The sequence below is a fragment of the Eulemur rufifrons genome, chromosome 3 (assembly GCF_041146395.1).
Source record: "Eulemur rufifrons isolate Redbay chromosome 3, OSU_ERuf_1, whole genome shotgun sequence".
NCBI classification, from domain to species: domain Eukaryota; kingdom Metazoa; phylum Chordata; class Mammalia; order Primates; family Lemuridae; genus Eulemur; species Eulemur rufifrons.
In genome coordinates, this window is record NC_090985.1 from 84,769,193 (window position 1) to 84,792,047 (window position 22,855).

At 40.0% G+C, this 22,855-nt stretch overlaps 1 protein-coding gene across 3 annotated transcripts in view; it reads left to right on the forward strand.

Annotated features, from left to right (window-relative positions):
• Nucleotides 1-22,855, forward strand: part of SLCO5A1 (solute carrier organic anion transporter family member 5A1) — a 133,899-nt gene that overhangs the window by 100,703 nt on the left and 10,341 nt on the right. For all 3 annotated transcript variants that reach the window (XM_069466389.1, XM_069466391.1, XM_069466392.1), the window contains one exon: nucleotides 10,543-10,741. In XM_069466389.1, the coding sequence (XP_069322490.1) occupies nucleotides 10,543-10,741 (199 nt within the window). The remainder of the gene's footprint in view (nucleotides 1-10,542; nucleotides 10,742-22,855) is intronic.

Below are 22,855 nucleotides of genomic sequence, written 5' to 3' on the forward strand. Positions count from 1 at the left end.
CAATGGCCAACAATAGGCACATTAAAAAGATGCTCAACCTCATTTGTTATCAGGGAAATGCAAGTCAAAACCACAGTGAGATACCACTTCACACTCACTCAGATGGCTGTAATCAGATATTATCCTGGCTAATAAGTGTTGGTGAAGGTGTGGGAAAATTGGAACCCTCACACACTGCTGTTGGGAATGTTAAATGGTGTAGCACTTTGGAAAAGTTTGGCACTTCCTTAAACATAGAGTTAAGGAACGTAGATCCAGAAATTCTATTTCTAGGCATATATCCAAGAGAAATGATAACATATGCTCACACAAAACTTGTACATGAATGTTCATAGCAACAGTATTCGTAATAGCCAAAAGATGGAAACTACTCAAATGTCCATCAACTGATGCATGAATAAACAAAATGTGATATATCAATACAGTGGATGTTAGTTGGCTATAAATAGGAGTGAAGAACTAACACATGCTTCAACATGGATGAACCTTGGAAAAATGTAAGTGACAGATGCCAGACACATATTGTATGACTCCATTTATATGACATGTCGAATAAGCAAACCTATGGAGCCAGAAAGTAGAGTGGTAGTTGTCTGGACCTGGGGTGGTGGGACTGGGAGGAAGTGGCTGTGATAGCTAATGGGTACAGGGCTTATTTTGGGGGGTGATAAAAATGTTCTAAAATATTGGTGATGATTGCACATCTCTGTGAATACACTAAAAAACATTAAACTATATTGGTGATGATTGCACATCTCTGTGAATACACTAAAAAACATTAAACTGTACACTTTAGGCTAATCGTATAGCATGAGCATTATAGCTTAATGAAGCTGTCAATTAAAAAAAAGAGACACAATGTGGTTCAATGAATGATTTGACTCTATGAAATGGCTTCTCTGGTCGTCCCTATTCGCTTGGCAGAATTAATATGGTTTCTCAAGAGCAAAATTTCCACCTGGCCCTTGTGGAGCAAGGGCACTCTAACAGGTATAGTTCAGGTGTGTAGAAGTTTGTCTCAGGTTTTCTTCCAGATGCATAGAGTTTTTAAACTCCGCTTACTTCTCCCAGGGGAAGGCTAGCTTCGTCAGGTTTTTTGCAGCTCAGCTAGGAGTGGGCGTCATGACAATCCACTCTGTACCTTAAGGCTCTGAGAGCTGCTGGATCAGGCAACAATAGACAGAGGAGACGCTGAAAACTGCTGACAGAAAATGGATCTTACCCGAGGGGCCTCCAAAGGGGGTTTTGCACTTGGCACGGGCCGCATCTGGAGGCTTTGCCTCTGTGAATGGAAGCGAAGTACAGTAACTTGATCCCAATGTCGTTTGAGGCTTATTTTGATAGCTGAAAAACTTAATAAGGTACTATATTATTCTCCTGTGAAATTTCCTCTGCAAAGGCGCCCCCTCCCCTTGCAGTCATTTGCTTAAAGCTTTTCACCTTCAGTTTCCCAGAACCAGGGAAAACCTGAAGTAAACACTCTGATTTTTGCATTTCATCACTTCAAGTTGTTTTTGCTCTCTGTGGTTTTATCGCCTGGATGCAGAAAATTCTTTTAGGTTTGTAAGCCATAAAAGATGAAATATTAATTTGATTAGATTTTTGAATCCCTTTCATGGCACAGCTCGGCATTCGCTTTTATGCATTATTTCAGCCAGAGCTTTGCAGAAACCCGAGATGAAAAGCGTGGTTGTTTTCTCTGTTGAATGTTCCTTTTTATTACCTTTCCGTCAGTGTTCCCAAGACCTTGAATCCTGGAGGTTGGGGTTCTCACATTTCTCTCCTACTGCAGTGTCTCCCTGTGTTGGCAAAGAGTTGAAGAAAGTGTTATTATGGGTGAATGAGATCCATTTGGCCTAAGCGGAGTTAGATATGGGCTTTATGTAAATATCTCCATGTTGAAGTCTTCGAGACTAAGGTTTTTAGAAATGTGTAATTCCCTTGAAAGCCTTTATTAATAATTTTAGCAAGGCCATGCTAGAAATTTCAGGGCATTCTCTATTGGTTAGCTGCAAGTGGTCCGTCCCATCTGAGCCACACTGTGGCCGGCACGAGGTACTTGAGAGAGGAAACTGAGGCATGAGGTCTACTTCTAACACTGTCGCCTCTAACTGTAGTTACAGAGGGGCAAAACTTGAGACAGCTGGTCTGCGACAGCTTTATGCTTGGCTGACTACTTTGCCAACGTATCTGCCTCGGGAGAATTCCTAAAAGGACTTCCTGTTAGTTCTTCCACTGCGTCTATAGGTTTCTCTTCAGATGCTGGGAGCTTTGATTGCTACCCGTGCTGTGGAGCTCAACATAACACCGGCTGACTCTCCTAATCCAAAGTCCAAACAGGGACTTTATGATTTGGCTTGAAGTTATGCTATGAAGTATTACGGCTTTAAAGAAATAGTTTGTTCTCTGTCTTAGAAGAGCCACTGAATTTGAACAAAAAACTTATTCTAACAACACACTCAGTTCATTGTTTGAGAAGGGACTGCTGCGGTTTTTCACAATAGTAAGATTGAGCAATATGAAAGAGAAAGAGATAGACTGTGCCTTTTTCCTTTGTGCATTTAAGTATCGTTCATGAGAATGTATACTTTGCTGTCTATTCTCAGACCGTTTAAAATTTGCTAGCTTCAAGTTCTGGATTTTCAAAATAATCTCTTTTGGTTGTTCCCTTCTGACAGTAATTGATACTTATTTCCTGTAAGAAGATATTTGCCAGAGAAAGTGGAAGGGTAAAACAATTTACTCTGGGCAAGAGGAAAACATTTATTTTGTGTCCTAAGGTTAGAGCATAAGCTTTGGGAAAGTCACATAAACTTGAGTTGGTTTCCTCGCTCCAGGACTCATTAGGTGTTTCTTTTTCTGTGATGTGGAGAGAACACCATAATCCTTCCAACCTAAGATACCATTGATGGCAAGACACCATGATTTTGAGTTACTATGAAAGAAAAATGCTTCTAATTAGACTATAACATAAGGCTAAATTGGTTATAAGATACATTTTGGTTTCAGAGCATCAAAATCCATAACATTTTGAGAATTAAATGAGATACTATGTTTAGATTAGTTATCACTGTACCTGGCATATAGTCTGCATTAGTGTGTGTGTGTGTGTGTGTGTGTGTATGTGTACACGTGCATGTGTACACACATGTGCATGTACTGGCACACAGAAAGAGAGAGAGAAAGGGAAAAGCGAGGGAGAGAAAGAGAGAATGAATGAGTGAATGAATGGTACTTCCTTCTTTTCCAGGTGCTCATTCTGCTTCTCTCCCCTCTCCGTGCCCACCTCTCTTCCCTGAAGACAGCAATAGAACCTGGATGTCATAAGGGCTTACAATGACATTCTCTATTTATTCATAGTCTTAGGTTTGCAAGCCATTTATTTTCAACTGAACTAAAGAAAACTTTTGGATGTGGAAAACACAGAAAGAGGCAGTGAATCTAGAACAAAGAACATGAGAATGTCTAAGATTCTGAGAACCCATCTGTACTAACTTAGTTTACCACAGTGGGACATTATACACTACTGTCATTTCATAATAGAAAAGAAGTTTCAGAGACCTGACATCACATCACACGCTTTGTTACCTTTGGTGGCTTGGCAACTTAAACTTTTGCGAATAATGTTCAATTCAGAATTTTGGTAAAAGTGAGGTTTTTCAGGGATCAGTCTAGATATCTAGTGCCTATCAGTTTTAAACTGATTTTAGCAAGTTCTTTTAGCCTCAAATTAGATTCTCAGATTTTCTATTTGTAAAATGAGATATAGCCTAGTTCAAGGAATAATTGAAAACAGAAATGAATGAGTAAATCATTTAAAGATTTTATATAATAAGTTCTAAATAACAAAATTTGTTAATTCATCTATACACTCACTAGGCCCTCGTAAGTGCAAGACAGTTAGGAAGATCCTGAAAATATAGACCCTATATGTACAGAAAACTTACAGAAAGCCAGCAGAAAGAAAAGCAAACACAATAGACATGGCAGATACGATGAAAGGGCTTAGTGTTGGTGACAGATATGATGACAGGGTCTAGCGCTGGGTACCGTAAAAGCGAATTGTTATTGTTAATAGCAACAGCACGGTTGAAATTCCCTGAACCTAAAACATTCTTGATAATGAATGCACTATCCAATTATGTTTTCTTCTTCAGTTCAAGGTTTTCTTGTGCTCCAAATCATGCTTTAATCTTTTTTTTTTTTTTTTGAGACAGAGTCTCACTCTGTTGCCCGGGCTAGAGTGCTGTGGCATCAGCCTAGCTCACAGCAACCTCAAACTTCTGGGCTCAAGCGATCCTCCTGCCTCAGCCTCCCGAGTAGCTGGGACTACAGGCATGCGCCACCATGCCCGGCTAATTTTTCTCTATATATTTTAGCTGTCCATATAATTTCTTCCTATTTTTAGTAGAGACGGGCTCTCGCTCTTGCTCAGGCTCGTCTCGAACTCATGAGCTCAAACAATCCGCCCGCCTCAGCCTCCTAGAGTGCTAGGATTATAGACGTGAGCCACCCGCGCCCGGCCTTAATCTTAAATATATTTTATATTTACAATACACATTGACAAAAATTGGAATAAAGAGGAAAAATGCATCCATAAGCTTTAATATTTGCTGATTAATTTAGTTTTCATAAAGGCCTCTGACTCCATGCAGCCACAGCTCTATAAGGGCAGGCAATAGTGTGACCTAGAGTATAAACTTCAAAATCTAATGTTAGGGGTTAATAGTGCTTGACATAAGAGAAAGAAGGGAAGTAGGACAATTAATAGTCTTTTTACTTGGATAAATAAGTAGATTTCCAACTGGGAAGCAGCAGGATAATCCTGGACCTTTTATGAACAAAGCACAATCTTCTGCTTTGTTAGCACTTAATGCTGCAGTGAGTTCTTTAGTTTTGGATAAATACACAAGAAGCTAAATATCTAACAGAGGTTTATGTATTTAAGAACACATAGTTGCTAAATACCAAAGGCTTGTATAAAGAACACATACAGGTTTATGTTGGGCCATTGATATTACTAAATAGCTTAAATTAAATCCTCATGGATTAAATAGCATATAGGAACTTGCCTAATTATAATTCCAATTTGTGTGCAAATATTAAACTCACTACTATTAGGCAGATAATAATGATGATTGGGCATTTAATACTTGTTAAAATGATGACGATGATCGCCAGCATTTATTGGGTGTATACTGTGGGTCAGACACTGTTCTAAGCCCTTCATTTGTCTTAACTCGTCTAATCCTTACCATCCTGTGAGGAAGGTACTGTTATTTTCCACATTTCACAGAGGAGGCCTGGAAATGTTCATTCAGTAGCTTGCCTGAGGACATGCAGCATGTTAGGTGGCTGAGCGGAGATCTGAACTCAGGGAATCTGGCTACGGAGGTCACACTCTTTCCTGGACATCTGGAATGGTATTGGCCTCTCTCCTCTACCACTGGTACTTCGGGCCTGTCCCTGGGCGCGGTGCAGGCATTCCCATCTCTCCAGCTCTGTCCCCCTCGCCTTCCTCCTCAACCACATCGGAGGTGTCCTTGGGCGTCCTTCGATGGCCTCTTCCCGCCCTCCTGTGTCCCGCACTCCCCACGTCGTGGCCACTAGAGGGCGCGCGAAGCAGGGACGCGGGGCACAGGACCTGCCACCTGGGTGGGACCCGGGCGAACTCGGGCCCCCAGGCGCAGAGGAGGGGCTGTGAGCCGCCCGCAGTCTCTCTGGGGTCTGGCGACAGCGCGCGGCGGGAAGGACGGCTCCAGCCAGGGACGTGAATTTCAGCTCAGACGGGGCCAGGGGCAGGACGGTGACTTCTGCCTAGATGGTGGTGGTGGGTGGAGGAACTGACTCCCAGCCCCTCTGCAAACCCCAAACTACTACCGCTGGTGTACCCTGGGCCAGTGAGGCGGTTCCACTGTCCAACCCTGTTCCCCCGGGCGCCCCCGCACCAGATCTTCCCTTCTTGTCCCAAGATGCCTAAAATTCCCCAAAGCAAACGTTTGGGTCTCCCTCTCACGCCGCAGATCTGGGGATGTTCAGATTAGCAGGAATGAGTGACCAGTCCTTCCTGTTTTGCTAGTGCAGCGAGATGCGGATGACAGAGATACCAGGACAACATTTTAATGGCTCTTCAATCTGTTTGATGTACCGTCATATTTACTGATGACAAGTTTTGTGTTTTTAAGAGCTGAAGACTAATTAGGATGTGCAGTCAAATAAATTATGCTGCTTTTTCATTATGATTTGTTTTGTTGTTACCCTGAGGCTCTAGTACAGTAGCTGTCACTCCATAAATTGTTTCATTGAAATAGGAGTTTTATGAGTGGACAGTTTTCATTCTAAAGGTAAAGCCTTGTTTGTTTAATCACATTGATAGCCTGTGTACGTCTTCCTTAGTGAGGAGGATACTTTATTAGCCAGCTTGTTTTACCCACAAGATTCTAGGGACCTGCTAGCCGTAAGAGGCAGGTGCGGTAGTGTGGACCAGCTCTAGGCCGGTAACGGAGATGTCATTTTTCAGCCAGACTCTCCCTCCTGCTCTGTGCAGTATGGGGCTCGCCACTCCTCTGAGCTGTCAATTTGCCTCATCTATAAAAGGACCATTTTATAGGAGTCTGGTGAGGATTACAAAATGAACACTAGATACCAGGAAAAAACTCAAGACTTTAAGTTAACCTAACCCTCTTCCTCCTCTCCTTTACAACAACCATGTGGATTCTTGAACACGCTGAAGCAAGCCACCCCGTGTGTGTGGGTGGGGCTGCAGACTTCTGGTACGCGATGCCATCTGGACCCACGGTAGCCTCCATTTGCCAAGCCTGTTACATACTCTTACTTAGTGCTCACTTTACTTTCCTGCAATGGGGATTCCAACCCTTGGCCACGTTAAAGTTCTCAATATCCCTTCCCTCTAAGTGTTAGTTTTGTTTCCCATTCTACAGAAAAACACTCAAAAACTAAAGCTATTAAAATATGAATCTACAGCACATTATCAATTCTCTAAAAAACCAAAACAAAACCCACAAAGGCTGCAATGAAATAGGCCAGAATGTAAGCATGAATGTTTGTTCCTTCACGCTTTTCTGTGTTTTTCAAATGATTTGTTACAAACATGTATTACATAATGTTTTCAAAATAATGGAAAAAAAACAAAGCAGAAGACCTAACATCTGTGGAACTACCACCCACCCACCAGCTCATTCCTCATTCCAGCCCAGATGAAGGGATCTCTTTACCTGTCCAGGGCTAAGCTGATCATCTGTGCTGTTAATTCCATATTCTCCTGACTTCCCGAGGATCTTGCATTGTCATTTGGTAAACTTTTCCATCTATGTTCAACCTCTCTCGTTTTTAGTCTATTTTTCTCAGTATATAAGCATGTCTAAGTTATCTCTGCATCTTAGCAAACAGATAAAATCCTCCAAACCCCAACTCTGTCTTGGCCCACTCTAATTCTAGACGTACAGCGCTCCTTTCTTTTATAGCCAATGTCTGGAAGGAGCAGTCTGGACTCGCAATGTCTAGATCCTCATGACTGACTACTCAACCCACTGCAGTCTGGCTTCAACCTGCAGGACACCCCTAAAAGTGCTCTTGCCAAGAGCTCTAGTGATACTTTGTCTCATTTTGGTATTTCTTTCTGGACTTGTCAGAGGCATTTGACATTGTTGTTCATTTTCTCCTTGAAACTCTCTCTCCTTGGTTTTCTATGGCACAGTTGTAAGGGCAATGACAGTTTATATTGTGTGCCACACACTATGTGCTGTAGCTGCTTACAGAGATGGTGCATGTGATCTTCATTCTAATAGGGAAGGAAGACATCTCCATGATAAAGTAAAGGAATCTGAGTCCCAGGGTTTAGGAAGCTCATGCATGATTACATGGCTATGAAAGATGGAGTGAGGACTTGACCTTCAGTCTTTCTGAACCCAAAGCCCCAATTTTTCCCCCTTATGATGTCTCTCTTCCCCAAATTTCCTCTGGCTTCTGAGGGGGGTTCACCTTTTCATGATATCCCATTGCCATTGATGCTCTTCTGCATGTTGGTTTTGACCCTTTTCTTTTCTTGCTCTGTGCCCTCTTGTTGGAACATCCTATCTAGGCCCTGAATTCAGCTACAGGTTATAAATCCCCCAGCCCAGCTCTTCCCTGTGCAGGTGCAGGTGCACCTGGGTGAGGTACTCCTACGGGGTTGTCCCTCAGGCCCTTTGCACTCAACACGTCTATGTGGAGGCCATCGAGCTGCTCCCCACAAGCCTTTCCTTTCCTTCTGGATCCTTAGCACCATCTGATGACATGCACTTGTCCTTCCTCCCTCCGTGTCCTCCTTGTCTAATTTTTTGTGCCATTGATGTAGGGCCTTCCTGTGGCTCACCAGGATCTTGGCAGTTACACTTCTCTTCCTTTAGTTTTGACCCCATCTAAGCTGTCTTGCATCTCACTTCAAGAACCATCTTTGTGATACACAATTCCCCTCCCGTCAGCCTGGGCTCAGAATTCTTCAGGGGCCTCCATTGGCAGAGAGATCACCTGTGCTCTGCCTTACCTCTCTTCCCCGTGTCTTTCCATCTCCCTGCAGCTTGCATTCCACACTCTCGATACTTTAGGCAGCTCCGACTCCTCCCATCTGTTATCTCATGCCTCTCTGCACACATTTTCCTTGTGCAGGATGTTCTCTCTGTGCTGGTCCATTGGACAGATTCTGTCTCATCTGTTGAGTGTCAACTCAAATACTGCCACTTGTGTAAAGCCCTTTCCTATTCTGTCCAGGGAAGACTCGGATGCTTCTTTTCTTGTCTTCTCCCTGCACTTTGTATAGTTATTTTATTGTACTCTAGTTATCTATTAAGTTGTTTGTTTCGTTTTTAGATTTTAAGGTTCTTGGGGCAGGCACCATGACTATTTCTTTATTTTTTACTATGAAAAATAACACACCCAGAGGTACGTTAGACAAAATTTAGAGATAATAAATAATTATAAAGTAAACACTTTGTAACTGTCTTAGTCTGTTCAGGCTGCTATAACAAAATTACCATAGACTGGGTGGCTTATAAACAACAGAAATTTATTTCTCCCAGTTCTGGAGGCTGGGAAGTCCAAGACCAAGGCACTGGCATATTCAGTGTTTGGTGAGGGCCTGATTTCTCATACAAAGCTGTCTTCTCACATGTAAACTCCCGCCATGTAACCTCACCTGGTGGAAGGGCAAGGTAGCTTTTTCAGGCCTCTTTTACAAGAGCACTAATGCCATTCATGAGGCCTCTACTCTTCTGACCTAATTGCCTCCCAAAGACCCCACCTTCTAATCACCTTGGGGATTAGAATTTCAACATAAGAATATTGTAGGGACAAAAATATTCATACCGTAGCAGTAACTATTACCTAGGTCATGGAATGAAGTATTTTTCAGCACTGGAGAAGCCGCCTGTATCCCTTCCTGATACTACTCATTCCTCTACTCTCTTAGTTTTTAATGGTAATGACTTCCTAGGTTTTTTTCATAGTTGTACCACCTGCATATGTATTCCTAGACAATATTTTTTAGTTTTACAGATTCTTGAATTTTATACAAATGTAATCATGTCATGTGTGTTCTGTTGCATTTTGTTCCTTCCATTCAACATTGTCTTTGCATGATTCACCCACATAGTTGTGTGTAGCTACATTTATTCTCATTTAATTAGGGTATAGTAGTACTGCATGATATGAATATTCTATGTATAATGTATCTATTAATAGACATTTGGTTTATTTCCAGTTTTTTATTATTATGATGGTTCAGGTATTGTGTACATTTTCTTTGGTACCCATGTGCATGAGTTTCTTCAGGGTATAGATCCAGGAATGGAGTTGCTTGTCACAGGGTGTGTATTTCTTCAACTGTACGAGATTAATGCGACACTGTTTTTCAAAGCAGTGTTGAAGTCAACATCCCACTAACATGTTGCAAGTTTCCAATGTGCAACATCTTTGCCAACATGCGATATTGTCGGACTTTAAAAATTTTTACCAATATGATTGGTCTATAGTGGTATTTCATTGTGGTTTTTAAAAAATTAAAAAAAATTTTGGTAAATTTGTACACTTTTATGGAATACATGTGAAATTTTGTTACATGCACAGCATGTGTAATGATTAAGTCAGGGTATTTAGGGTAGCCATCACCCAAGTATTTACCGTTCCTATGTACTGGATACAAAGCCTGTATGTCTCTCTTAGTAATGAGGTTGAGCACCCTTCATGTGTTTATTGGTCATCTGGATTTTCTCTTCAGTGAAGGACCTACTCAAGTTTTGTTCACTTTTCTAGTGGGTTGTTTGCCTTTATTTTATTGCTTTGTTGAAGTTTTTAATACAATCTGGATATGAGTCCTTTGTTGATTCTATGTGTTGAAAATAATATTGTACTATAAAATCACACACACTGAAAATGTATTGATCAGAGTGATTTTTGATTCTTAGTACTAATGAGCAAGTAGAAGCAGAATAATTAGATAATAGTATACACTAGCTCAAATTAATCCTCTCCTTCTTTTCTCTCCAGGTGTTATCATTGTCCCCAGTGCTGGTGTTGGTATTGTCCTGGGAGGCTACATTATAAAAAAATTGAAACTTGGTGCCAGAGAATCTGCAAAACTAGCCATGATCTGCAGTGGTGTGTCTTTACTGTGTTTTTCAACCCTATTTATTGTTGGATGTGAAAGCATTAATCTAGGGGGCATAAACATCCCTTATACAACAGGGTAAGTATCTCTGAAGAGCCGTTTCCTGTCTGCGTGGTCGAAGAACAAAGCTCTGTGGTGTTTGCGCAGCAGCAGTCAGACCCGTGCGCCTCCCTCCAAGCTCTTGTCCCCATGTGTGGTCTGTCTGTCCAAGTGGAGCACACTCTTGGAGGGCACAGGCCAGGGTCTCACCTTGGTCTGGGTCCCTTTTTACCCTTGCAGAGTGACTCTCATAGCATTCTGATTACAGAAGATGAGGAGGAAAGGCTTATGGGATTAATGAAAACTGTTCCATTTTGAATGTAATGGTTTGAATAGGCAATATGTCCACATAGCTCAAAAACAGAACATGCAGTGAAAATCCAATGTACAGTGAACAGTCTGGCTCTTACCCAAGTCCCACATCCACCTGCTTCTTCCCACTCCTCCGACCAAAGATAAAACAGGAAACCCCTTTAATTCATTTTGTTGTGTGTCCTTACAGGCTTCTTTATACAAGACACTATGAATGTGTAATTTTAATTTTCCCTGTTTTATATCTAAAATATAGCATTCGTACATACTTTTCTGAGTGTTGTTAAAAAAAAGATGGTAATATTAATAACATAGGTTGGCGATCTTTCTGTACCAGTGATAGTATCTGAGGCAGAGCTAACCCTAGCATTGACCCCGTTGCCTGCCTGGAATTCTTCTAAGGGCTTAATAGACATTAACTCATAAGTCCACATAGCAACTCTATCAGGTAGGTGCTATTATTATCCTGATTTTACAGACGGCAAAACTGAGGCCTGGGTCACCTGTAACCAGTGCAGTGCTGACAAATGTTTAACAAATGGCTCTCTAAGAAAAAAGCCCCATTCTGTGGCATTTGCCAATTTCTGAGATGTAAATACTGCCACCATGGCTGGTTTCAAGACACCGGCTTGAAGACATTGAACACCAAATTGAGAGGAGATTCTCAGCACACACCATAATATATAATGTAATATATATATGTAATATAATATTCCTATCCTACAGATATAACAGACTTCAATAGCCTAGGCAAGGGCATAGGTAATAGTAAAATAATTAGAAGGTGATGAGTTTTAAATATTACCTTTGTTTTTATATCATGTAATCATATGTTTATATAATTTATTTTTTTAATAATGGCTGTATTAAACAGCAGAATCTCTGAAGATTTAACAGTATGATCTTGTCATCCAGGGTGGCCCTAGATTTGTAGCATTTTGCCTACAGAGTCCATGCCCGTAAGTACTACCTTTAAGGACTGCCTAGCATTCCAATTTATTCCATTTTGTAATTTAACCTGTCCCCATTTGATAGGCAGTTGGGTTGTTTCTAATCTTTAGTTATTAAAAACAATGTTGCAATGAATAGCTTCACGCATTCATCACTTCTCTTGTGTGTGTATATGTGTAAGGTAAATTCCCAGAAGTGGGATCGCAATAAATATTACCAAGTTGCCTCCACACGTATTGTTCCGATTTTTACCCTCACCAGCAATGGATCTGAATGTCGATTTCCCCATAGCCTCACCCAAAGGAGGAGGGAAACTCTTCTTTGAGAGCTATGAAAACCTTAACTTTTATTTCTTAACTGTATGTAGATAGGTTTGTCGGGATCTCTTCATTTAGCAGAACTTCATTGTCCAGTTTTTGGTGCTTGGTGCCAACAAACGCTTCTGTTTGCTTTGGATTCTCAGTGGGGTTTTCTAAGATGTGTTCCACCCGACATTTGAATAACAAAAGCTTTAATTCCATTTGGCCAACTTAGAATGTTGGGGGCAGGGAGGGGGGTAAGGAATGGCAAATCAGAGCTTATTTAGATTACAGAATACTGTACTCTTATTTGTCCTGGGAGTTATTTTTCCACGAGAAGTCATTGTGTGTGTGCTAGATGCATGTACTAGGTATGTGGCTTCTTGATGGCGCCTAATAGAATGGCATGGGACATAAAGCCTTTAAAAATTGAAAGGTGGTATAGAATAAGAGCCCAATTTCTGGAGTTGAACCTGAATTTGGATCTTGACTGTGTGGTTGCTTCAGTGTAAGCCTCAGCATCCTCTTCTGTAAGATGGGGTGATGTTAGCAGTAATCGCCTTAGAAGATTGTAGGCAAGGATTATGTGTGTAACACAAGTAAAGCTATCAGCTTGATGTGGGCACACACAAGTGCTCACTGAAGGTTAGCTATTGTTATTTGTCATCACTAATAAATCAAGAATAATTTCTATTTCTATCAAATTATTTTTATTATAATTAGAAAACAGAAATAAAATTTCGAAGTTCATAACGAAGAACCGGAAGTCTCCAGACTAACCCCAATTCCCAGGGGCAATAATTTTAAATTCTTTTTACTTGTCTCTTCTGGAATTTACCTGTATATTTTAAAGGAATGCCATATACATTAATCCAATTGAGATATTATTTATGACCACCTAGCTTGGTAAATGGGCAATGCAGCTTTCCATTCACAAATTGTGGTCAAAGCCTTTTTTGATATTTCCACCTTCTGTTTTTGAAACTTGTATCATGATTAGATTTCCTCATTTGTGCAACGTTGCTTTTCCTGGAATTAATGATTGCCTTATTTTCATTTATTTTGTTTTCTTTGAATCTGTGTTTAGCTTCTCACGTGTTCTGAGAGCTCAAAAAAATATCTCAGTATGATCTTCCACTGGTCTAAGAGGCTCATACTTCCATTCCCCCATCGCTTGGAGTCATCTATACGAGACCCTCAGATTTTGTCTTGGCTGGAGCCTCCTTCTAATTTCAATGCCACCTTCTCAGAGAGGCTTTCCCTCTCTGCCCAGCCTGGGGGAGCCCACTCTACCCTCGCCCTTGACCATATCACTCTTCCTTAGTTTCCTCTTAGTACTTAAAGTTACCTGAAATTATCTCTTTTAATTACTTGCTTTGCTTTTGTCCCTTGTGCCTAAAGTATGAGCTCCTTGGGAACAGTTAGTGGAGTTGTCTACATGGTAGCTGCTTCCCTACCGTCTGAAACTGTGTATGGCGTGTGCTGCGTGAATGAATGACTGTCTCGGCACAGGGCTTTGTTCATTCACTGTACTAGGCACTTTCTGACATACTTTCTGACATGTTGTTTTTGTTTGTTTGTTTGTTTTTGTTTTTTACATCAAGGAAATTTTCTTCTACTATAGCTCTACTCATTCTCTCATCTTCATTTTCCCCATGTTCTTCCAGAATTCTGTTAGTCAGATGTTGAAACTTATGGGCTGGAGGCCGGGCGCGGTGGCTCACACCTGTAATCCTAGCACTCTGGGAGGTCAAGGTGGGAGGATCACTTTAGGTCAGGATTTCAAGACCAGCTCTGAGCAAGAGTGAGACCCTTTAGTCTTTACTAAAAATAGAAAAACTTAGCCAGGTGTGGTGGTAGGTACCTATAGTCCCAGCTACTTGGGAGACTGAGGCCGGAGGATTGCTTGAGCCCAGGAGTTTGAGTTTGCTGTGAGCTAGGCTGACACCACGGCATTCTAGCCGGGTGACAGAGTGAGACTATGTCTCAAAAAGAAAAAAAGTATTAAAAAAAAAAAAAAAAAAGAAACTTACGGGCTAGTTGCCTATGTGTTTAATTTATTCTCTCATATTTTATGTTTTGTCTTTTGCTATGAGAGGTTTTTTTTTTACCTTGTTTTCTATCTTTATATATCTTTTTTATTTTGAAGACACTTTCTTTTCTTTGTTGTGTTCTGAGTGTTCCCTTTGCACAGCATTCTGGTATTGCTCTAGGAGTGATATGTCTCCGATCTCCGTGCACATAGAATTAGAATTGTTTTTACTTTGTTTTTATGGCTTACCTTTGATTATTTGGTTTTAAGGGTCAATTTTTCTGTTTGTTTATTCTGGGCTCTGCAGGTTGACAACACTCTGCCCAGCACCTCTCAGGCGTGCCTCCTCTGTCCCCATCTCAGGTACAAGAATGAGGGGGTTTTGTTTTGGGTGGTCAATGTCTAAAGAAGTAGCTTGAACTTTTTTTTGTTGTTTTTCTGGATTTTTTTTTTTTTTTAGAGAAGAGCTTTCTGATGAATTTCTAACCCCTGCATTGAAAATGAGGGGGTGGATAAATGAGAAAGGAAGGGCTCACTGATGGGGTTTTCTGTCCCTCAGGTCTCCAGGGTGCCCCGCTGTTTTCCCCTCCACGTCTCGCTGTTGCCCCGCCTCATCCGCTGCCTTTGAGCTCAGAGCCCTGTGGCGACTGCATCAGGCAGCCTGGCTGCTCCTCCTCCCAGGCAGCATCTGCCCATCTCACACCATCCCATGCGTATCTGTTTGCCGTTTTCATGAAGTTTGGTGTCACTCTTTCCATTTCTTTTTGCTGCTGTGGCTTTGTTCCTTTTCATCCTTCTCTACTTCGATTTTAAGGGTGTTCTCAGAAGAGAGTGGAAGGCAAACTCAGTGTCTTACCTGCTTTTACACTCTAGCCTTTTAAAGCCCTGGCTTAACAGCACATCTGTCTCGCCAATCCTCAATCAACTGCTTCTGGACTCTCCAGTACCACTGGGAAGAGTTATGTGGTTGTGCTGACTGGCTCCATGACAAGTGCATGAGTTCCAGTCTTAGCAGTCCCCGTCTCTGCTGAGCAATGCATTTCCTTAGCCCCAGCCGCTTCCCTCCCTATGCTGGTGATGGTGGCTCCTTTTTTGGTTTTTTTTTTAAATCCATTTCTTCAAGTCCTTTATCTTACCCTGGTCTTTTTTTTTCTTAGCAGACAACTTAGTTTTCACATTAGTGAGAAAACGGAGTTACCAAAAATGAACTCCCTGAACTTCTCTCTTCTATCCCTTCAAACTCATTTATCTAAGACAGTTTTATTTTCAAAGGCAAGTACTGGCTCCATCATTTTCTAGTGTGTGTGACCTTGCAAAAAAATTACCTAATATTGTTTCGTCTTGGTTTCCTCCTATGTCAAATTTGTGATAACGTCAATCTCTCCTGGTTATAAGCATAACTAAAGTAAAACCATGTGGTTGAAAAAATTAAAATAATGCCAAGGATGAAAAAATGAGAAGCCAATGTCTCCTCCCCCCATCTTCAACCTTTGGTTTAAAACATTCAAATATTTTAAATGAATGTTTGCAGTTTTGATTATGAGGATGATGCAAGGGAAGGTTCTTATATTTCCTAGCACAGAGTCTAGCATTTACATGTGCTGAAAAAAGTTAGTTTCTTGCCCTTATTCCCCTTCTAGATCATGTAAAGCAACTTCATTTTCTTCTTTAAAAGATGAATGAAATGTCTGGGATCTACCTTTGCTCAGGAATGTTACTCATCTAGTGATGTTACAACTAGTAAGAACTTCATGTAAATATATACCTTTATTATGTAATACATGAATTATGGAACACTTCTTATTTAATGGTATTCAGCCTAGAAAAAGCAACCTGATTAAGAATGCTGGAAGCTTCTGGAAGGATGCAATCATTATAGTATTTGCAGTCTGACTTCAATGAAATTTATAAATTAGCAAAAGAAAAAGCCAGTTTCCATGGAGAATTTCTCTGGCTCCCAAAGTACTTCTAGGAAGATAGTCTAGAATGAATTAGTGAAAACAGTTCTGGGTGGTGCAGCTGCACAGACATGCTGCTTTTAGAGTAGCAGATACCTTTGTGTGAACAAAAATGGGATCCTTTCTCCAAGCAGTGTGTGGGCCACATTTCAGCTGTCCTTCCTTGGCTGGGTGCTCTTGTGCAGTGTACATCCTGCTCAATGGTATGTGATTGGCCTGCCTAGTAAAAACCATTTCTTGTTCTGCATGGTTTTAAGACTTGCAAGTGGTATTTTTTTTTTTCTCTCTCTTTTAAAGTCAGTAAAGAGAGAGATGAAGGGAGTGGCAGTGAATAGAGGAGCATTTATTAGGTACCTGTTTGGCTCAGGTGTGATGATTGACATTTAAAATGTCTTTTATGTCTAATGCTTACAACATCACTTTATATATTATTATCTACATTTCAGTTAATGAAACTGAGGCTTAGAGATTACTAATTTGTTCAAAGTCATCAGTTAATAAAAAGTGGAAGCAAATCTGACACAGATGATCTATTTTAGAGTTTGTGTTCTTTCTGAACACCACACCGAGGTGCTGTTTTACCTTTCTGCTATAGAGGATGTGTCCATTTCTCTCAATACTGTGCTGGTTTCTGAAATTTTAAGACAGCCAAGTTACAGGCATGATGCTAAGTGCTCTATACACCTACTGCATTTGCTCGGTGGCTCTTAAGTCAGCCAAGCTAGGTTTCACCTTAGCCTTGCCACATACTAGCTGCATGAGTATGGGCAAATTATTTTATTTTTTTGTCAAAAAGTTAAAAAAAAAATTAAAAAGTTTATACAGTAAAAAATTGTAGTAAGCTAAGATTGATTTATTATTGAAGAAAGCTTTTATCCTCTAAATTTAGTGTAGCCTAAGTATACAGTGTTTATAAAGTCTACAGTGGTGTACAGTAATGTCCCAAGTCTTCACATTCACTCACTGACTCACCCAGAGCAACTTCCAGTCCTGCAAGCTCTATTTGTGGTAAGAGCCCTGTACAGGTGTATCATTTTATTAATATATATGTATGTATTTGAGACAGCATCTCCCTCTGTTGCCCGGGCTAGAGTGCCATGGGATCAGCCTAGCTCACAGCAACCTCAAACTCCTGGACTCAGACAATCCTCCTGCCTCAGCCTCCCGAGTAGCTGGGACTACAGGCATGTGCCACCATGCCTGGCCACTATTTTTTTTCTTTTATACTGCATTTTTACTGTACCTTTTTAATGTTTAGATACACATATACTTACCATTGTGTTACAGTTGCCTACAGTATTTAGTACAATAACATGCTGTATGGATTTGGAGCTTAAGAGAAATAGGCTCTACCATAAGCCTAGGTGTGTAGTTGGCTGTACCATTTGGGCATGTGTAAGTACGCTCTATGATGTCTGCACAGTGATGAAGTCACCTAACTATGCATTTCTCAGAACATATCCCCATAGTGAAGTGATGCATGACTGAATACACACATAATAGAATACTACTGAGACTTTAAAAAGAAGGAAATTCTGTGATATGCAACAACATGGATGAACCTCGAGGACATTATGCTAAGTAAAATGAGCTGGTCACAGATTCCACTTACATGACTTATCTAAAATAGTCAAATTCATAGACTTAAAGAGTGGAATGGTGGTTGCCAGGGCTGGGGGAGGGGAAAAGAGGAGTTACTAATCAACATGCATAAAATTTCAATCAAGCAAGATGAGTAAGCTCTAGAGATCTGTCTGACATTATATCTAGAGTCAACAATACTGTATTGTACATTTACAAATTTGCTGAGGAGGTAGATCTTACGTTAAGTGTTCTAACAACAGTAAAATAACAATTAAAAAAAGAAACTTCAGATTTAGGAATCTGATGAGTTTTCATTTTGAAAGCTCCTAGGAGTTTAGGCTAAATCCTGGCCCTTTTCCAGCTCAAGTAATTACACTCCCAGCATCCACAATTTCCCTACAGTTTTAATTAGGAAATGTGTTGTGCTTCATCTTTGTGGCTGCCAAACTGTATTTCACATAGGTGTGTCCTAATCATCTTGCAGCCAAAAGAGCTGACATTTACTGTGAAAACTGTGGCTTAAGTAATACTTTGTATGAATACATTGTATAATGTAAGTTATTGCTCCTCACTCTGCCTTTTCCTCAAATAATTTTTTTAAATGGAGTTAAATCTGCTGTCCATATACAGACTTTTTAACTAGTGCTATGTCTTGATGAATCACTTAATAATTCTAGCTTTATTAGCTTTCATGTATCAAGTGTCATCTCTTTGATCTTAAAGTAAAACCTATTATATCATCTTCTGGTTTGGGGACTTGAACTACTGAGCCAAGACTGTTACAGGCAGGGGTGATTTCTTGAGCTACCAAATGACCAGGAAAAGTTTTCTCAGTTTTCTGTTCTCAGGAGTGACTGTCAGACAGGATGGTCCACCCAGGCCCACCCAGCTCCAGAAACTCAGAGGTTGAGATTTTCCCCTAAAGTTCTTCTCTGAGTGTAGGTTTATTGCCCCATAGTATTCAGGCTATAGAAGTGAAATAGACACAGTCTCTGGATTCAGGCCTTTGCCTCAGTTTCCCACAGGTGCATTGCATCTTCCTCATCACCGTACCTAACGTTGCTGTTATGCAACATGGTGTATTTAGACAGGTGAGAAGCCCTCCCAGATGACTAGCATTTCTGTCCAGGTCACTCCTAAATTCTCTAATTAAGCCATCCATCTCCTCACCTGTGTCTCATGGGCAGCTTACTCTACTGAAGTTTTTTTGCCCACTGTTGAGGTCTTTTGGCACCACTCAATCTTTTATTCATTATAGATATTACTAATTTATTTATTTATTTATTTATTTTGAGACAGAGTCTCACTCTGTTGCCTGGGCTAGAGTGCTGTGGCATCAGCCTCGCTCACAGCAACCTCAAACTCCTGGGCTCAAGCAATCCTCCTGCCTCAACCTCCCGAGTAGCTGGGACTACAGGCATGCGCCACCATGCCCGGCTAATTTTTTCTATATATTTTTAGCTGTCCAGATCATTTCTTTCTATTTTTAGTAGAGACGGGGTCTCGCTCTTGCTCAGGCTGGTCTCAAACTCCTGAGCTCAAACAATCCTCCCGCCTCAGTCTCCCAAAGTGCTAGGATTACAGGTGTGAGCCACCGCGCCCGGCCTAGATATTACTAATTTAAAAGGGACTTTCTGAAAATAAGAGGGAAAAGAAGTTTGCTTAAAGGATCTTAGGTATGCATGTTTTTGGATTATTCTAGCTACTTTTATTAATAGGCTTAGAGTTCATTTTTCTAGCTATAGGTATACACATCCATCTTTTTCTTTGCTCTATCTGGAGACACAAACAAAATTCATTTTATTTCATTTTAGCAGTACCAAGGGAATATGAAGTATAAGCATATTTTCTTTCCACTAAGTTTTAAATTTTGTAACCAAGATATAAACAAATCAACATGAAGTCTTCAAGGTATATAATATCTCTTTAAACATAACAAGCCTTTTAATTTTAAAAACACCTGTGACTATTATTAAATTTAGGATCAAATTTACCAGTCTATAACCTTTTATTAACATAGTTGATAGAAAAATGCAAATCATGTAATGTTAGCAGGAAATAAAATAGAATTTAAAGCTCTGCATACAGTCTTGTTAACAATATGTTATTAATGTTAATCTATATGTCCCTTGAAAAAAAAAGGAGAAAATACGTTAATAGCATAATAGTGGGTATCCCTGGGTGGTAACAGTATGCAGGAGTTAAATTTTTTAGTCTTTTTGTATTTTACACATTTTCTAAAATGAGTATGCATTACTTTAATAATAAAGGTATTTTGAAACCCCATATAATGGACACATTATTAAAAATAATTCTGGATTTTGAAAGATATTTGTGTATGTTGTGGGTTATTATATGCAAGTTTCAAGTTATTCCTTGTTTGAATTTGTTGTCTACAAAGCTGAAGGAAGCTTTAACAACGAAAATAACAATTAGGTACAGTAATCACAACTTCCTCTCATAAACCTATGCTATCACACATATGGTCACATACTGCCCTTTGTTAATTATTCTTGCTTTCTTTTCATGTAGGCAGGAGGAGTATTCATAGCCACAGACTAAAAGATCATACAGCTACTACATGGCAGGCCTGAAACTAGATCTCAATCTAGTTCTTTTCCCACCATTCTCTGTAGGAGTAAATTAGAAAATTACGTTTTCCTTTGTGAAAAGAAAAACATCATGGTAGCCTTTTGGACTTTTCCTGTTTATGATTGTGTTGCTGTCATCCATTAATGCTTCTGCCATGTGTGCATAGAGAGCACACCAATATCTTAGAGCCTGTTACGTCCCAGGCACCGTGCTGGACACTGGACATGCATTTACCCATCTAATCCCCCACAAAAACCATGTGATATAGACGTTTTGATCTCTATTTTAGGAATGTGAAATCTGAAGTTCATAGCACGTGTGAATTGTGGATACGGAATTGAACCCAGCTCTTTCCTAGTCTGCTGTTTAGGAGCTTTGAAAGCTGAGTGCCAGAAAAGCTGTATTAGAGCTTTCTCCAGGAACTACAGGAAGGGGGATGAGCTACCCAGAAGACCCTTGCTAAAGAAAGCAAATCTATGGACAGTTACACAAAGCTGCCCTGCTAGTGTCGGGGCTTAAGGGTACACACTACGGAGAAAGATAAAACTGATTTTAAATCCCTTTCTGACCCTTATTAGCTGTGTGACCTTTGGCAGTACCTGTCCACTCAAATCTTCAATTTTCTCATCTGAAAGATGGACAACAGCAATAATACTTACAATTCTCGTGAGGCATGAATGAGGTAACTTAGAGATTGCAGTGCAGAGTTCATGGGGTAAAACTGGGGTTCTGCTAATGTTACTTTTAAATGATGATGATTATAAACCTGAAGTTGCATAACACTGTATAACCAAGGAAAGATTTTAATATAAAAGCCAAGAGTTTAAGTGGAGTTGAAAAGAAACATTCTAATTGAAGTTTCTTGCAGGCTGAGTTAAATTGGTGAAGATTAGAAATTATGAGAAAGATACCAATTTTTTTTCAATTAATTAGTATATTTTGCTCAAGAGGTTTTTGCTATGTGAAGCATGTTCTTTTAATTCATGTGGCTTTAGCATGTATGCATGGATTCCTACTTGTCATATCTTTTAATAGGGAGAAACTTAAAAGGAGACAGAAAGAAGGTTAGGGGACTTCTCTTTGATTTATAGAGACCAGCAAAAGTATGTTAGATGGGGAAGTTCAAGTGTTCTTTAGGTCTTGGGGTGGGGTGATGGGACACAATTGTTCGGGGGTGGGGGGGTGGCTGTGTGTTTTGAGGGCAACTGAATTCTTACCCAGCTGTGATGGCCCTACGGCAGAGGTTTTTTTTAAAACTTAAGTTTAGCAAAAAATCTGTTCTGTTGTTACATATTACTTTAAATAAACATTAATCCTTAAATGATTGATTTCGTAACTGGACAACAAAACTGCTATTTTTACTTCTTGTTCCCTTTTATATTATTTCTCCACGGCTGATTTTCTTGAGGCCTCAATGATTGTGGGGCTTACTATTATACTTGTCATAGATTCTTATTCTTTAAAATTAGCAAGTTTACCAGGTAATCTCAGAGATCCCTTCCATTTCTCTAGCTCTATAATTCCATGATTTGATAGTAAGGTATTATGTGTGATTCTCAGGCTTGTAGCTTGAACCATGCTGTTATATAGTATTTGCTAGTGAAGCCCCATGCCTTACGTGAAAGTAACACTTACATTGATTCATGAGTTACTGTGAGCCTCTTATTCGGAGGACTGTCTTATCAGAAATGCTTTCATTTGTTGGAAAGGTGATGCACAGTCCCTTTGCACAAGGATAAGTGCAGCATACAGTAAGCAGCCCTTGTGCATTTTATGGCCCTGTGATGGGTTCACTTTAGGCTATGAGAGCTTGTGTAGTGGCACTCAGGTTTAAACACTTACAGTATTATTATTAATAGAATCTAATCTGTTTTCTGGAGAGTGAATGACAATCAAATAAGACATTATCACTCTTAACAATGACTTCCTTTTTAATCATTATAGTGTAAAAGATTGCCTGTGTCAGCAGCTTTCTTTTTTGTGCCATCATTCCTTTTCCCTTAATGACTTTTTCATGAATGCCCACTTCCTTTCACTGCTATTTATATTTGTTGCATGTATTGATTTTTTTTGAGCTTTTCATATTGTATCATTTCTTCACATCAGACACCATGATCTAGTGAGAAAAGCAAACATACCAAAGGGTGACCTGGGACTGTGCCTCTGTTTTCTAAATTCAGGAAAGCTTTTTGCCTTCCTAAAATCAGTGCACATAGTGTGCTTTGAACATCTGTTAATATTTTTCTTCAGGTTCCTTTCTCTTGAGTGGACAGACTCATAAAGGAGAGGCATTTGGAATCTGTGGCTGTGATAATGAGTGCAGAGGAAATACCATGTAACTTCTGAGTAGCAACAATAATAACCACTGCTATGGTATTAAAGCCTGTCATTTTTAGTGACTAAACATGCAGACATATAAAAACCC